The following is a 16,372-nucleotide window of genomic DNA, read 5'->3' as shown; positions in this document are numbered from 1 at the left end:
AGCCTCTGGCGGCAGGAAGTAGAAAGGCGGTGTCCTATCCCCGAACGATCCAATCACTGCTGGGATGGCTGCAGTATCTGGGGCTCCCATTGGTAAATCAGGTACTGGTTCCACCTTCCTTTACCTCGGTGCTTTCTATTGGGTAGCAGTAGGGAAACACCGGAAAGGAGGCATTCTGGGAATTATAGTCTCCTTAGGAAAAGAGCTGCTACTTCAGCGTGCCGTGGATCTTGTAGCTAGCGAAGAGATGAACGGAAAGCGGCCTGCTGAGCCGGGTTCTGACCGGGCGGGGAAAAAAGTAAAGAAGGAGGTGATGGCGAAGTTTTCGGATGCTGTCACAGAGGAAACTTTGAAAAAGCAAGTGGCTGAGGCCTGGAGTCGCAGGACGCCATTCCGCCACGGTAAGCGGGCGCTGTGAAGAGGGAGGCGCAGCGCCGGGTTGGGGGGCCTCTGAAAAAGTCCTGGCAGTCGAGCAGCAAAGCTACAGTACAAGAGGCTCTTGGAGAGAACGTGACTTTGGCCACCTCCGACTCTCCTGCCTGGCCTGCTGTCCCTTTTTAATCCAAGTTCATTTGGCTTTAGAAACCCAGTAGAGAAAGAAATGAAGGCCAGGAAGTTTCAGGAAGTAGAGGGCATGCAAGTTGGTGGAAATTGTGGATTTAGAGATTAGCGAGTTAGCATCATCTTCACTCTTTGTGCGGCATTGGGCAATGGGTTCAGCTCCTTACTGTGTAAACTAAGATCAGTTCAGTAGCTCAGTCGTGTCCGACTTTTTGCGACTCCATGGACTACAGCACGCCAGGCTTCCCTGTCCATCACCAACTCCCGGAGCTTACTCAAACTCATGTCCATCGAGTTGGTGATGCCCTCCAACCATCTCATTCTCTGTCGCCCCCTTCTCCTCCTGCCTTCAGTCTTTCCCAGCATCAGGGTCTTTTCCAATGAGTCAGTTCTTCGTATCAGGTGGCCAAAGTATTGGAGTTTCAGCCTCAGCATCAGTCCTTCCAATGAATATTCAGGACTGATTTTCCTTAGGATGGACTGGTTGGATCTTCTTGCAGTCCAAGAGACTCTCAGGAGTCTTCTCCAAACCACAATTCAAAATCATCAATTCTTTGGCGCTCAACTTTCTTTATAGTCCAACTTTCACATCCATACATGACTACTGGAAAAACCATAGCTTTGGCTAGACGGACCTTTGTTGGCAAAGTAATGTCTCTGCTTTTCAATATGCTGTCTAGGTTGGTCATAACTTTCTTCCACGAAGCAAGCGTCTTTTAATTTCATGGCTACAGTCACCATCTGCAGTGGTTTTGGAACCTCAGAAAATAAAGTCTCACTGTTTCCATTGTTTCTCCATCTATTTGCTGTGAAGTGATGGGACCGGATGCCATGATCTTAGTTTTCTAAATGTTGAGTTTTAAGCCAACTTTTGCACCCTCCTCTTTCACTTTCATCAAAAGGTTCTTTAGTTCTTCTTCACTTTCTCCCATAAGGGTGGTGTCATCTGCGTATCTGAGATTATTGATATTTCTCCTGGCAATGTTGATTCCAGCTTGTGCTTCATCCAGCCCGGCGTTTGGCATGATGTACTCTGCATATAAGTTAAAAAAGCAGGGTGACAATATACAGCCTTGATGTACTCCTTTTCTTATCTGGAACCAATCTGTTGTTCCATGTCCAGTTCTAACTGTTGCTTCTTGACCTGCATACAGATTTCTCAGGAGACAGGGAAGGTGGTCTAATATTCCCATCTCTTTTAAGAATTTTCCACAGTTTGTTGTGATTCACACAGTCAGAGGCTTTGGCATAGTCAATAAAGCAGAAGTAGATGTTTTTCTGGGACACTCTTGCTTTTTCGATGATCCAGCAGATGTTGGCAATTTGATCTCTGGTTCCTCTGCCTTTTCTAAATCCACCTTGAACATCTGGAAGTTCATGGTTCACATGCTGTTGAAGCCTGGCTTGGAGAATTTTGAGCATTACTTTGCTAGTGTGTGAGATGAGTGCAATTGTGTGGTATTTTGAGTATTCTTTGGCATTGCCTTTCTTTGGGATTGGAATGAATATTGACCTTTTCCAGTCCTGTGACCAGTGCTGAATTTTCCAAATTTGCTGGCATATTGAGTGCAGCACTTTCACAGCATCATCTTTTAGGATTTGAAATAGCTCCACTGGAATTCCATCACCTCCACTAGCTTTGTTCATAGTGATGCTTCCTGAGGCCCACTTGACTTCACATTCCAGGATGTCTGGCTCTAGGTGAGTGATCACACCATCGTAATTATCTGGATCGTGAAGATTTTTTTTGTATAGTTCTTCTGTGTATTCTTGCCACCTCTTCTTAATATCTTCTGCTTCTGTTAGGTCCATACCATTTCTGTTCTTATGATGCTTCTGTTAGGTCCATACCATTTCTGTTTTTATGGTGCCCATCTTTGCATAAAATGTTCCCTTGGTGTCTCTAATTTTCTTGAAGAGATCTCTAGTCTTTCGCATTCTGATGTTTTCCTCTATTTGTTTGCATTGATCACTGATAAGGCTTTCTTATCTCTCCTTGCTGTTCTTTGGAACTGCATTCAAATGGGTCTGTCCTTCCTTTTCTCCTTACCCTTTCATGTCTTTTCTTTTCTCAGCTATTTGTAAGACCTCCTTGGACAACCATTTTGCCTTTTAATCTATAATATTTCTCTGGGAAAGATGAGAGTGATTAATGAGCTAATGCCTGCATGTATCAATACATATTTTTCTGAGTAAGGACCAGTAAGCATTTGGACACCTAGTCGAGTGGCTTTTGCAGGTTTTTCCTCGGAAGGTGATGCTTGTTTGTCCTGTGATCGCGTAGCCAGAGCATGTGTTGAGAGCTGCCTGACTGTAGGCACCTGGGCTTACTCAGTTTTGCTGGCCTGTAGTTCAACAGCATGACCCACGGAAGTAAACATGGTTTGAACAAAAGAAGGAACCTGCCTCAAATGATTTCATCCTCAGCTTCAAATATCACCTTGTAAGATAAGGACTCTGCTTAATGCATCATACTTTCACTTCTAAAGTTTGCCAGGTTTTTTTTTCTTTTTTTCTTTTTCCACATATAGCTAATGCAGCCAAATCTAACAAAAGTATTATATTCTTTGTGGGCATGGCTATCAGCGTGTTCTAATATTTTTTTATTATTTTTATTTTATTTGTTTACTTTGCAATATTGTATTGGTTTTGCCATACATAAAAATATGGAATACTTCAAGAATTTGTGTGTCATCCTTGCGCAGGGGCCGTGCTAATCTTCTCTGTATCATTCCAATTTTAGTATAAGTGCTGCCGAATCGAGCACTGGTTTTTTGTTTCATTGGTTAGGTGCTTTAAGAAGATGAGTCTTGGGTGTTCCGGATCACGTGTAAAGCGATGGCTTCATGCTGAAGCTCTGTACACCAGGGATTTTGTAGTTTCCTTCTGTGTGGGATAGAGATAGTGATGGGGTCTACCTTAAAACTGTTGAAAAGACTAAACAAGATAACACCTGTAAGCTTTAACACTATGAAGCCCCACTGTGCCTGGCACCTGGTGCGTGGTGGTGGCCGTGAGTTTTATTAGAGGGGTACATAATCTCTCCCACCAGCTTTAGTGGGTAAAACGTTGAGATAAAACTCAAGGAGTTAGAGGAGGTCATGACTGACCCAGTTTAAAAAATATATATATGTATTTTATGACTTTCTCAAGCAGTACCTTAGGGAAAGAAAAAGGATTGAAAAAAAATTGCCAGCCAGTATTGCTATTCTTTTTTTAATTTGCTGCTTTCATTTGAAGTTTGGGGGGAAATGAATTAAGACTAAAATGCATTCAGCTGAGTAAGCAATCAGTGAACTAAAAAACTCTCCAAAACAGCAGGAGTCTTAATTTAGTGACATCACCTATACTCATCTTAAGGCCTAACATTGTTAAGCACAATACCTTTGAAAAGTAGTATTGAGTGGGAAGAGAAAAGAAAAAGAACTTATAGTTCTTCCCCAAAATCTTTGACTTTAGGTACTAAGTTTCCAAAAATTCATCACCATCCCTTTTGTATTCTCTCTGCTGTGCTGTTCATGAGTCAAAAATACAAGAAGGAAAAGTCACAGATAACACTTTCTTCCCAACAGAAGCCATTGTCATGGACATGGACCCCTTTCTTCACTGCGTGATCCCAAACTTCATCCAAAGCCAAAACTTCTTGGAAGGACTTCAGAAGGAACTTTTGAACTTGGACTTCCATGAAAAGTATAATGATTTATATAAATTCCAGCAGGTATTTATGCCCCTTTCACATTAGCTTTTCCACTTCAGAAAGTCATTGTCTATAAAAATCATTCAATACCTTATCAATTTGAGGTTTTAGTTTGGGTTTGCCACTGGGGGTCCTGGTCTGGTCTTGACGTTGTTAAAAGCATTCATTTATTTAACATAACCTGAGTGTTTACTATGTGTTCAGTTCAGTTCAGTCACTCAGTCGTGTCTGACTCTTTGTGACCCCGGGAACCACAGCACGCCAGGCCTCCCTGTCCATCACCAACTCCCAGAGTTCACTCAAACTCATGTCCATCGAGTCGGTAATGCCATCCAGCCATCTTATCCTCTGTCGTTCCCTTCTCCTCCTTCCCCCAATCCCTCCCAGCATCAGGGTCTTTTCCAATGAGTCAACTCTTCACATGAGGTGGCCTAAGTGTTGGAGTTTCAGCCTCAGCATCAGTCCTTCCAATGAACACCCAGGACTGATCTCCTTTAGGATGGACTGATTGGATCTCCTTGCAGTCCAAGGGACTCGCAAGAGTCTTCTCTAGCACCACAGTTCAAAAGCATCAATTCTTCAGGGCTTAGCTTTCTTCACAGTCCAACTCTCACATCCATACATGACCACTGGAAAAACCATAGCCTTGACAAGACGGACCTTTGTTGGCAAAGTAATATCTCTGCTTTTTAATATACTATCCAGGTTATGTGTTAGGTGTTAATAATTATTATGGGGGAGTCTTTGCCAGTTCCTGCCCTGAAAGCCTTTAAAATTTAAAATTATAGAGGTGGTAGTGATGGTGAAAGATAGTCAAGAAGTACAGAAAGCTGATAAGTACATTTTGGGGAGTGATATAATAGAGAGTAGTACATTGGAAGATGCTGTGTTAGTTGCTCAGTCGTATCTGACTCTTCTGCGACCCCATGGACTGTAGCCTGCCAGGCTCCTCTGTCCATGGGATTTCCCAGGCAAGAATACTGGAGTAGCCATTTCCTTCTCCAGGAGATCTTCCTGACTTAGGGATTGAACCTGGGTCTCTTTCGTTGCAGGCAGATTCTTTACTGTCTGAGCCACTAACCAATTAAAATTTTGAGTTTGTGTCTTTTGTTTAGGTGGATTTATGTATTGTCATATGTCTTGTAGAGAGTTAGATCTAGTCTTTTTAAATGGGTGGACAATTGAATTTGACAGAAGACTAACTCAAAATCAAGGCTTGTTTTCCTGCTGTTAGAAGCGAGGCCCATGCTAGGTTTAAAAATATATAGGTCATTGGTTTCCCCAGTTTGGAGGGATATTTTTCATTGCAGGGTGTACATCACTCTTGGAGATCTTTCTAAAACAAAGACAGCCCTTAAAATCACAAAAAAGTGAGGATGAAGAACTATCTTGTTTTCTTTCCATTTTCCCTTTTGTTTCTTCTTATCTAAGGTAAAAGTAACAAATTCCTCTGTCTTGAGTTTAGTCTTTTGCACTCGAGCTGGTTGTTTCCCCCAATCTGTCTATCTTTGGGCCTTTTATATGTATGATTTAATCTGGTTAAATACACAAATGATGTTCTCCTCTTACTTCTGGAGATCTAATGAAAAATAGCTTGTATCCATAGTGAAGTTGTATAAGTTAATAAAAATCATAGTCATCTGTTTTTGTAATTATATCAGCTTTGATAACACTAGGCCTCTTTTGTTAATTTAGGGCTATATGCATATCCGATTACTGAAGTTGAGAAGCCAAACTGGTTTTTACTTAATGCAATTCGGTAGATGGAAAATACTTCTGTGAAGTCCACGAGAGGCAAAATAGTAAAAACGGCCCTAAGGTAGTGAGGGAAAAAGAAGAAACCATTACGTTAGATCCCAGTGGTGCTTAATGGAACTTCTGTGAATAATTTTTCTCTGTGCTCACTGTGGGGCTTCTTCACCCGAAGACAGTGAACGTAAACCTGCTTCCCATCTCCTGTCCCATCAAACTTCACTCGTAGCCCTTTTTCTTTACTTGTGCTATGAATTGACTTGATAATTGGTTCTATAACAACTTCCCGTTCTCCTGACCAAGTTAGTCATTAGGAGTAGCCTGGTTTTTCTTTTGTTTTTCACTTTACATTCGGGATACTTTACGTTCACACTCATTTTCCTTCTGCCTCACCGGCAAGTCCTTCTTAGTTCCCTTCGGCAGGTCTTCCTTTGGTACCTGGCTTCTTAATGACAGAGTACTCTAGGACTTCGCCCTTGGAGACTCCAGGGAGTCTCATGGCTTTGCCTCCACTTTTGGATATCTGTTAAGTGTTTCACACTTTCAAAAACTAAACTGCTTGTCTTCTTACCCTAAATCTGCTCCACCTACAATTTCCCCCCATCTCAGTTGATGAGCGTCAATCTTTCCAGTAACCCAGGCCAGAAACCTTGAGGTTATCCTTCATTCCTCGCTCACACCTCTTCTCCATTCCAGTGGAAAATTCTGTTGGATCTACTGTCAGAATATATTCAGAAAAACACACTTTTCACTTCCACTGCTAATAGCTGTTACCTGACCCAAGCCTTTTCTCGTACCAGGATTATCCTGTTGGTGGATTAACTACTCTCCTTGCTTCTGCCCTTGGCCCACGTACAGCCATTGTGTTTGTTTAAAATGTTAATGGACTCAAGAAAATTGAAATCATTTGCTCACATAAAAATTTGTACTCAGATTTCAAAGCAGCAGTATTTATAATAGCCAAAAAGTAGAAACACCCAGTATCCATCAACTGATATTGAATGGATAGATCAAAATGGTATGTCTATACAGTGGAGTATTATTCAGCCAGAAAAAGGAATGAAGTACTAAATACTGCTGCAACATGGGTAAACTTTGAAAACAAGCTCAGTGAAAGAAGCTAGACACAGAAGGCCACATATAGTGTGATTCCATTTATAGGTAATAACCAGCAAAATGTAGAGAGTACATCAGTGGTTGCCAGGAGCTGGGGGTGGGGATGGGGAATGACTGCTTAATAGGTAAAGGGTTTATTTTTGGTGTGATGAAAATATTCTAGAATTAGATAGTGGGAGTAGGAAATGGCAACCCACTCCAGTTTTCTTGCCTAGAGAATTCCATGGACAGAGGAGCCTGGCAGGCTACAGTCCGCAGGGTTGCAAAGAGCCAGATACAACTGAGCGTGCGTGCATGATAGTTGCACATGTGAAAACACTGTAAGTCCCCTGAATTACATTCTTGGAGATGTTAAAATAGTAAATTTTATGTTAAGTGAATTTCATCTCAGTTCTAAAAAGTTTTGCTCAAAATCTCCTATGGTTCTCATTTGTCTGAGCAAAAACCAGAGTGGTTGTGTGTCTCCCATTACATCTTTGGCCCCACTATCTGCTGCTTCCCTCCAACTCACTAAGCCACATCCTCTGATTTCTTTAACAGGCCAGGCATTCTCCCCACTCAGGACACTGAATCTGCTTTGCTGAGATCTTCCCTGGGTACACTTCCCAGCTTCCTTCAGGCCTCTGCTGCACGTGCATGGTCTAACCTGGCCAGCAAATTTATATTGCAAGCCCTTCCCTGCTCTTAGCACTCCTGGTCCCTCGTACTCTGCTTTATTTTCCCTTGACATTTCTCACCTTTTTTATTCTAATAATCAACTTTTAATGTTTATTGTCTTTCCCCCACAAGAATATATAAGCTCTGCTGTAATGCCTTTGTAAGTATTTGTGGAGTGAATAAGGCACAGAGAGGCTAAGCAGCGTGCCCAAGTCACAGAGCTGCCAAATGGAGGGGGCCACGTGTCAACCCCAGGCAATTCGGCTTCAGAGTCCAGGCTGTTAATGACAGCGCTGGACTGCCAGCATGCTCCCGTCCTAAACTGCTCTGCTCTGTGTGTCTGATTTATGAAGGAAATCCTTTTTTTGTTTTTTCATGGTCAAGTCTGATGATCTGAAGAAGAGAAGAGAGCCCCACATCTGTGCTTTAAGGTAAAGGAGTACTCATACTTGTTGGGTGCCTAGTATGTGCCAGGCAAAGGAGTAAGTGCTTTAAATGTTACATCATGCCATCTTTGTTGGCATTATTGTCCCCTTTTGTAGAGGAGGAAACAGAAAGTAAGTAATTTCTTCAAAGTTATCTAGGGGAAAATGGAGCTGAGATACAGATCCATGTCTGTCTGATTCCATGGCCAAAGTTTTCAGTGATAAAATGACTGTGTTAGTAACCAGGAAAACAAATTAACACTGGCGGTACCGTCTTTCACATCGTCAGGTTGACATATGTTTAAAACAAAAGCCCCAGGGTTGACAGAAGTGTAGATATACAATGCTGCAATTTTTCTTAGAAGATGGTTTTGAAAAATGTATCAAAACACTTAAAATTGTGCTTGCTTTTTGTAGTATAATTCCACATACAAGAATTTGTCCTGTGAAAATAAGGATGTGCTCAAAGATTCCATACAAGATTGTTTATTATAATAGTGAATAATTACATACAAATTAAATGGCCGTCCATCAAGAGTTATACAGATAATGGTACAGAACAAAGTGGAAAACTATACCATTAAATGAGCAACCTCCAGGATGGACAGGGAAGCCTGGTGTGCTGCAGTCCATGGGGTCTCAAAGAGTCAGACACAACTAAGTGACTGAACTGAACTAATACCATTAAATACTCAGCACATGAGTATGGTAGTTGTTTCATCAATTCCAAGACGCTTTTTTTTTTTTTACATTTTAATTTTTCTGAGACTCAGTATCTCACACAATTACTATTTTGTCCCAGTTAAATTTGCAGTGTTTTTTGAAGTGATTTATAAAATGTGATACTGCTGGCAAAGGCACAGGCTAGAAAAATATAAAGAGAAAAGAAGTTAAAAATAGCACACAAGGTGTGATCTCATTTGGAAAAAAGAAACGTTTATCTGTATACCTATGTGTATACAAAGAAAAAGACTTGTAAGAATGGTATGTTTAAATCTGGCTAATAGGATTATAGGTTTTTAAAATTTCTTTTTACTTATTATAGGATTTTTTCCCCTAGTTTTGCTACACTAGACACATGTTACTTCGTAAAAGCTGTTTATTTTTCATCTATACAAGTTATTTTTTTCTCATCCTGTTCTTTTTCCACGCCCCCCCCCCCATGATAATTCCAAAAATAATGGCAGTCTGCACAGATTCTTTATTCTAAAACCTGAAGTATTTGTTAACTGTACTCGTAACAGTTCACAGATATTTAGACCTTTTTTCCCCCAAGGCCATACTTTTAGGGCATTGTCTCATTAGTTCACACCACGCCTCTGATCAGCATTTCTTTCCTCTGGGATTGAGTTACATTCTGTACCCAAATGGTAAAAGCCAGATGGTGTGAGAGATGGAATTCCTTGTCTTTACAGAAAGGTGACCTTTTTATTTCCCCGTTAGGTTCTGTGATTTCTCTCATGAGTACTGTTAACAAATAAGAATGATGGCAGAAAATAGCCCTATAATTGTGACAGCTTCGTGGGATGACCGGAGGAAGAGCTTTCTATGGAATAAATTTGTGGCAGCTGATGTTACCAGTAAAAGAGGGATGGAAGGCTTTGATAATATCAGTTGCATAAACGTTTAAGACCCAAGACTTTGACCACCCACTTTACCTGAAGCCTGGTTTGCAGTTTGCTTTGCTGGTCTGTTCTAATTTGCAACTCTGCCTGTAAAAGTTACATGGCACTTATGGTTGGACTAACAAATACAATATATTCTGGAACGTTCTGGATTGGGTAGTATACAGTATAAAAAGATATTTGGTAATAAAATTTCAGGGGATCAACCTGGAGCTTGATCTTTAGTTATTAACAGCACAATTGCATTTTGTGGGGATTTCAGTTATGTACATTTGGATTAAGATGATTGAAACAGTGTTATCTCTTCATGTGCAAAATTTGAACTCACATAAACCCTTTAAAAATATTTTTTTTAATATTTTCCCCAATTTTATGGAGATAAAATTGACATAAAAATGTTGATCCATCAAAGTTAACCTAATTTCAGAGTTTAGTGAGTCTTAAATTGTGTTAGAGTTCTATACAGAGCCACTTTAGCTGTAAATGGAAATGTTCAACCATCTTTTCTTTGGTATCATCTTAGTATCAGAACTTATATGAAAAAAGTTTATTGATTGTTACACAATTAACATAGTAGTCACCATTACTGTAGTTTAAAGTTTTTAATCCTCAACAGTGCTACCCACCCAAGTGTTCATTAAATAATAGAGCTAGTGTTAGTGCTGAAAAGCATGTCTAGAAGTCAGTAACTTTGGACTAGAACATTGGTATTCTGCTGTCAAAGGCCAGACCGCTATCATGATAGGGCAATACTATAAATTTAAGAGGAAGAAAATAAGCTAAAACATTAGAACAAAATATATTACAGTAGAGAGGTTTGCATTTATTTCCCTGGGAATACTAGTCTTAAACTTGGCAAGTTTAAAGCGAAGAACATTCTCAAGAATGGCTCTTCAATTAACCAAAACCTGCAGGGAAAAACAGTTATGTCATAGATCGAAATGAAGCCCCCATCATGGTATAACAAGTTATCTTTTGTTTACATTTCTAGGAAAATTCTGTTTGAACATTTCCGGTCTTGGATTTCAGACATTTCCAAGATTGACCTGGAGTCAACCATTGACATGTCCTGTGCTAAGTACGAATTCTCAGGTAAGAGAGATAAAACCTTGTTGTCGCTGAGATTTAACAGCTTTAACTAAAGGATTATGGGAAGACAGTGTCAGTGTTGCAAATTCTAGACTTGTGTATCCCTTCCTAATGTTAGTATCTTCTTAGTGAGGATGGTCTGACCCAGCTCAGATAGAGAAATGTCCATCTTGGAAGGTATAAGGCAGGGTTCTCTTTGGGAGTGTGATGAGAGCTATGACTGTGTTGTAACCAAGCAAGGTTAGTGTTCCCACTAAACACAAAGCCACACTTTCTGTCTTTCTTTCGTTGGTTGTGTTGGGTCTTTATTGCTGTGCCTGGGCTTTCTCTAGTTGCTGTAAGTGGGGGCTACTGTCTAGTTTTGATGTGTGGGCTTCTCATTTTGGTGGCTTCTCTTGTTGCAGGACACAGGCCCTAGAGCATGAGGGCTTAGTTGCTCCATGGCATGTGGGATCTTCCTGGACCAGGGATTGAACGATGTCTCCTGCATTGGCAGGTGGATTCTTAACCACTGGACCACCAGGGAAGTCCCATAAAGCCAAACTCTTGACAGTAGTCTTTGCAGCAAAATAAAAATGCCAAGCAAGGAGAAAGGGCAGCTCACACTCAAAAAAGAAAATCTCAACTTCCCAGTAGCTTTCAAGGAAGGATTTTTAAAGACAAGGCAGAGGGTTTTCAGATGCATAATAGCTCGTGGACCTTCTGATCGGTTAGTGGTGAGGTAGCTGTGAAATGTTGGGAATCTCAGTCATCGACCTTCTGGTTCCAACCAGTCTAGGGGCTCTGTGTTGCTTGTGGTCAGCCTGATGTTACCATCCTCCACCTGGGTGGTGAGGGGGTTGTCTTAGTTTCTGAAGGATAGCTCAGAAATGTGCATCAAATTCTTACCTCTGTCCCTTCAGAAGGAATTAGGAGTCCGTGACTGTTGTGTCCTAATCATTAACTGCTTGAGCCTGCTCTTTGGAACTTGGGGATGCCTAGGAGACAAGCCTTTTTTTTTTTTTTTCATAAGCAAGAAATGGAGGACACAGAAAGGCTTTTGTGTCCAGGAGGGCCCTGCAGGGTCCTGCTCCGTTTCAGTATTTTCAGAAAAATGCTAATAATGCATATACATGTAAGCTTTGCATATGGCATCAGGAAATTCAAAGGTGATATTGTAAACTCACTCTTACACTTCCTAGGAAACAAGTGTCCCCTCAATGCCTTTTTTTTCTTCTGAAGGTAATAAATGAACATATTCTTTTTTTTTTAATTTCTGTTGGAGTATATATGTTATTTACAATGTTGTGTTACTTTCAGCTATACAGCAAAGTGTATGACTTATACATATACATATATCCACTCTGTTTTTTAGATTCTGTTCCCTTATAGGCCATTACAGGGCACTGAGTAGAGTTCCTGGTTCTTTATAGTAGGTCTTTTATTAGTTATCTGTTCTGTATATATAGTGCGTATATGTCAGTCCCAGTCACCCAGTTTATCCCTCTCTGAATATATTCTTAAGGAGAAAAAGTCAAACAATATAGCATTTAATCCACAATAGTCCCCCTCACTTTCTTTCTCTTTGTCCTCCTTTCTCTTCAGACATGTCCACTGTCACCAGTTTGGAATGCATCCTTCCAGCTCCCTTTCTGAGCATGTACCTGTCCTTCTGAAAGCGTGTTTGATTTTCAGCTGGAAGGATAAGCGTTTTGGGTTGTTTTGTTTTTACTGAATAAAATTCTGATTTGGGTTTACTCTCATACATTGTCCTGGGGAAGTACAAATTGGTAACAACATTTTGAGGATAACTTAGACATAGAGCTATGTCACATCCCTTTTTTAAAAACAATTATTTATCTGGTTGTGCTAGGTCTTGGTAGTGGCATGTGGGATCTAGTTCTCTGACCAGGGATCAAACCTGGTCTCCCTGCATTGGGAGTATGGAGTCTTAGCCGCTGGACCACCAGGGAAGTTTCTTATATGCCCCTTATTCTGGGGGTCAAGGGATAATTTGAAGTAGTTTCAAACAGATAAGTGGTGAGAATAATACAAATGAATTTTTTCTATTTTATTTAAGAATAGGTTGCCTTTAGGATGCTCTGTGACCCCCTGAATACTTCAGTAACTCCTGCAACAAGGACCTTCTCCTACATGATAGTAATAAATGATCAGAACCAGGAATTAGGTTTGGTATGTTACTCCCATCTAATCCACAGACTCCATTCAGGTTCTGTGGTTTGGTCCTTTATTAGCAAAAGGGTCCTGTCCAGGGTTGTGCATAGCATTTAGTTCTCATGTCTTCTTAGTCTCCTTAAGTCTACAACAGTTCCTTAGTCTTTCCTTGACTTTTATAATCTTGATGCTTCTGACAATTTACAGATGAATTATATCGTAAAACTTCCTTCAGTTTGGGTTTGTCTGCTGATTTCTCATGTGTGCTTATTACTGCATCTTATCATGCAGTAGATAGTATGTCATATTACCAGTGCTTAATGAAGTGATTACTTAATTACGGTGGTAGCTGACATCAGGTTTTTCCACTGTAAACTTGTTCTTGTCTTTAAGGTAATAAATATTTTGTAGGGAGACACTTTATGTAAATATCCCATTTCTCACTAAAATTTGATTCACTTGTTTTAGCATCCACTGATTTTTTTTCTTAATATATTTTATTGAAGTATATCTGACAATGTTTCAGGTACACAGCAAGGTGATTAATTCAGTTATACATACGTAATTTTTGAAATTATTTTCCATTAGAGCTTATTACAAGATATTTATTGACTGTAGTTCCCTGTGCTGTGGGCTTCCCTTGTGGCCCCACTAGTAAAGAACCCGCCTGCAATGCGGGAGACCTGGGTTCAATCCCTGGGTTGGGAACATCCCCTGGAGAGGGAAAGGCTACTCACTCCAGTATTTTGGCTTGGAGAATTCCATGGACTGTATAGTCCATGGGGTCGCAAAGAGTTGGGCGTGACTGAGCGACTTGCGCTTCACTTCCCTGTGCTAGATATAGTAAACCTTTGTTGTTTGTTGCATATCTATTTTTTAAATTAGGAATATAGCATTCTGTAAAAGTGGAATCAAAATGTCATACATTTTTTAGTTAGGCAAAAATTCATAAGTTTTTTAAAATATGTATATTATACATATTTATATATATGTATACAAAAGCTTTTCTACTATGCTTGATAAAGGCTTGAGAAAGGACATCAAAAAAAAAGAGGTGGAGAAACTGGAAAACATAACCTAAATGAAATGGCAGCACTGAATATGAAATAGAAAAAGTGAAACAAAACTAGATAAAAGTGAAAGACCATCATATAGTCCAGTTGTTTTTAAACATGGCTGCTCTTTAAAAATATACCTGGAGCTCTGGAGGAAAAAAGTAATACCTGGTCATTTGTATTTTTCAAAAAATTCCAAGATCATTCTGACATACATCTGGATTTTAAAAAGTGATTATAGGTTTTTCTATTAAATCATAGTGGTACAGAGTTCTATTATTTTTCTGTTGATCGATCATGATACAATGGTATTAAGTAATAGTTACATAATCACAATAGTAAAAGATGCTTTTCAGTTTTCACAATCAATAGCCAGATAAAAAAATGAAAGATAATTACAGTTGCAGGCCATAGTGGGAACATGATTAACCTAACAGTATAAAGTAATTACATACAGTTTGGGGAGTCAAGCAGAGTGATGTGGTAAGTGGAAATGCATACACGCAGGTGTTTTCGTCTCCCAGCCAGTCTTTGTCTTTTGATCAGTGCATTTGATCCTGTTACCATTTCTTAATTGTTCTGGGTTTACTTTCTGTAGGTCTTTTCCTTCTTTTGTGTTTCTTGCCTAGAGAAGTTCCTTTAGCATTTGTCGTAAAGCTGGTTTGGTGGTGCTGAATTCTCTTAACTTTTGCTTGTCTTTAAAGCTATTGATTTCTCCATCAAATCTAATTGAGAGTCTTGCTAGGCAGAGTATTCTTGGTTGTAGGTTCTTCCCTTTCATCACTTTAAATATATCCTGCCATTCTCTTCTGGTTTGTAGCGTTTCTGTTGAGAAATCAGCTGATAGCCTGGTGGGAGTTCCCTTGTATGTTGTTTGTTGTTTTTCCTTTGTTGCTTTTAATATTTTGTCTCTGTCTTTAAGTTTTGTCAGTTTGATCACTGTGTCTCGGTGTGTTCCTCCTTGAGTTTATCCTGCCTGGGACTCCGTGCTTCCTGGACTTGGTTGACTGTTTCCTTTCCGACGTTAGGGAAGGTTTCAGCTATTACCTCTTCAAATATTTTTTCAGGTCCTTTCTCTCTCTCTTCTCCTTTTGGGGCCTCTATAATTCGAATGTTGGTGCATTTAGTGTTGTCCCAGAGGTCTCTTAGGCTGTCTTCATTTCTTTTCATCCTTTTTTCTATATTTTGCTCTGTGGCAGTGATTTCCACCATTCCGTCCTCCAGGTAATTTATCCGTTCTTTTGCCTCCGTTATTCTGCTATTGATTCCTTCTAGTGTATTATTCATCTCTGTTTGTTTGTTCTTTATTTCTTCTAGGTCTTTGGCAGACATTTCTTGCATCTTCTCCATTGTTTTCCTGAGATCCTGGAACATCTTCACTATCATTATTCTGAATTCTTTTTCTGTCAGGTTGACTATCTCCACTTCATTTAGTTGTTTTTGTAGGGTTTTATCTTCTCCCTTCATCTGGGATTCCCTGGTGGCTCAGACAATAAAGTATCTGCCTGCAATGCGGGAGACCCGGGTTTGATTCCTGGGTTGGGAAGATCCCCTGGAGAAGGAAATGGCAATCCACTCCAGCACTCTTGCCTGGAAAATCCCATGGTCGGAGGAGCCTGATAGGCTACAGTCCATGGGGTTGCAAAGAGTCGGACACAACTGATCGACTTCACTTCCTTCATCTGGGACATAACTTTGTACTTTCTCCTCCTGGATGTAATGTGGTTTTTGTTCTGCTAAGTCGCTTCAGTCGTGTCCGACTGTGTGACCCCATAGACGGAAGCCCACTAGGCTCCCCTGTCCCTGGGATTCTAGCTGTGGGATTGTGGTTCTTCTTGCTTCTTCTGTCTGCCCTCTGATGGAGGAGGCTAAGAGGCTTGTATAAGCCTCTTGATGGGAGGGACTGGGAAAAACTGGGTCTTGCTCTGGTGGGCAGGGCCTTGCTCAGTAAAGCTGTAATCCAATTATCTGCTGATGGGTGGGGTTTCGATCCCTCTCTGTTGTTTGGGCTGAGGCAACACTGCCCTGGGGTCTACAGGCTCTATGGTAGGGTTAATGGTGACCTCCAAGAGGGCTTATGCCAAGGGGGGCCTTCCCAGACTGCTACTGCCAGTGCCTTCATCCCCGTGGTGAGCCCCTGGCAACCCACGCCTCCACAGGAGACCCTTCAACACCAGCAGGTAGTTTTGGTTTAGTCTCCTGTGGGGTCCGTGCTCCTTTCCTCTAGGTCCTGGTGTATAC

General features: G+C 40.6%; 1 protein-coding gene and 1 non-coding gene across 3 annotated transcripts in view; one reads left to right on the top strand and one right to left on the bottom strand.

Annotated features, from left to right (window-relative positions):
- Positions 1-175: 175 nt before the first annotated feature.
- The window catches only part of OGFOD1 (2-oxoglutarate and iron dependent oxygenase domain containing 1), a 31,599-nt gene continuing 15,402 nt past the window's right edge, over positions 176-16,372 (top strand). Inside the window, exons 1-4 of one of the 2 annotated variants that reach the window (NM_001166613.1) lie at positions 176-401; positions 4,134-4,279; positions 8,168-8,214; positions 10,825-10,925. In NM_001166613.1, the coding sequence (NP_001160085.1) occupies positions 248-401; positions 4,134-4,279; positions 8,168-8,214; positions 10,825-10,925 (448 nt within the window). In that variant the 5' untranslated portion in view covers positions 176-247. Of the gene's footprint in view, positions 402-4,133; positions 4,280-8,167; positions 8,215-10,824; positions 10,926-16,372 lie in introns of those variants that run through there. The other variant, XM_059876675.1, reaches the window with a different exon arrangement.
- LOC112442457 (U6 spliceosomal RNA) lies at positions 3,222-3,328 on the bottom strand. The gene has a single exon (XR_003030547.1). It is a non-coding gene; the product is annotated as a U6 spliceosomal RNA (small nuclear RNA).

This window comes from Bos taurus, chromosome 18 (assembly GCF_002263795.3).
Source record: "Bos taurus isolate L1 Dominette 01449 registration number 42190680 breed Hereford chromosome 18, ARS-UCD2.0, whole genome shotgun sequence".
Lineage (NCBI taxonomy): Eukaryota > Metazoa > Chordata > Mammalia > Artiodactyla > Bovidae > Bos > Bos taurus.
This window is presented reverse-complemented; position numbering and strand designations above follow the sequence as displayed.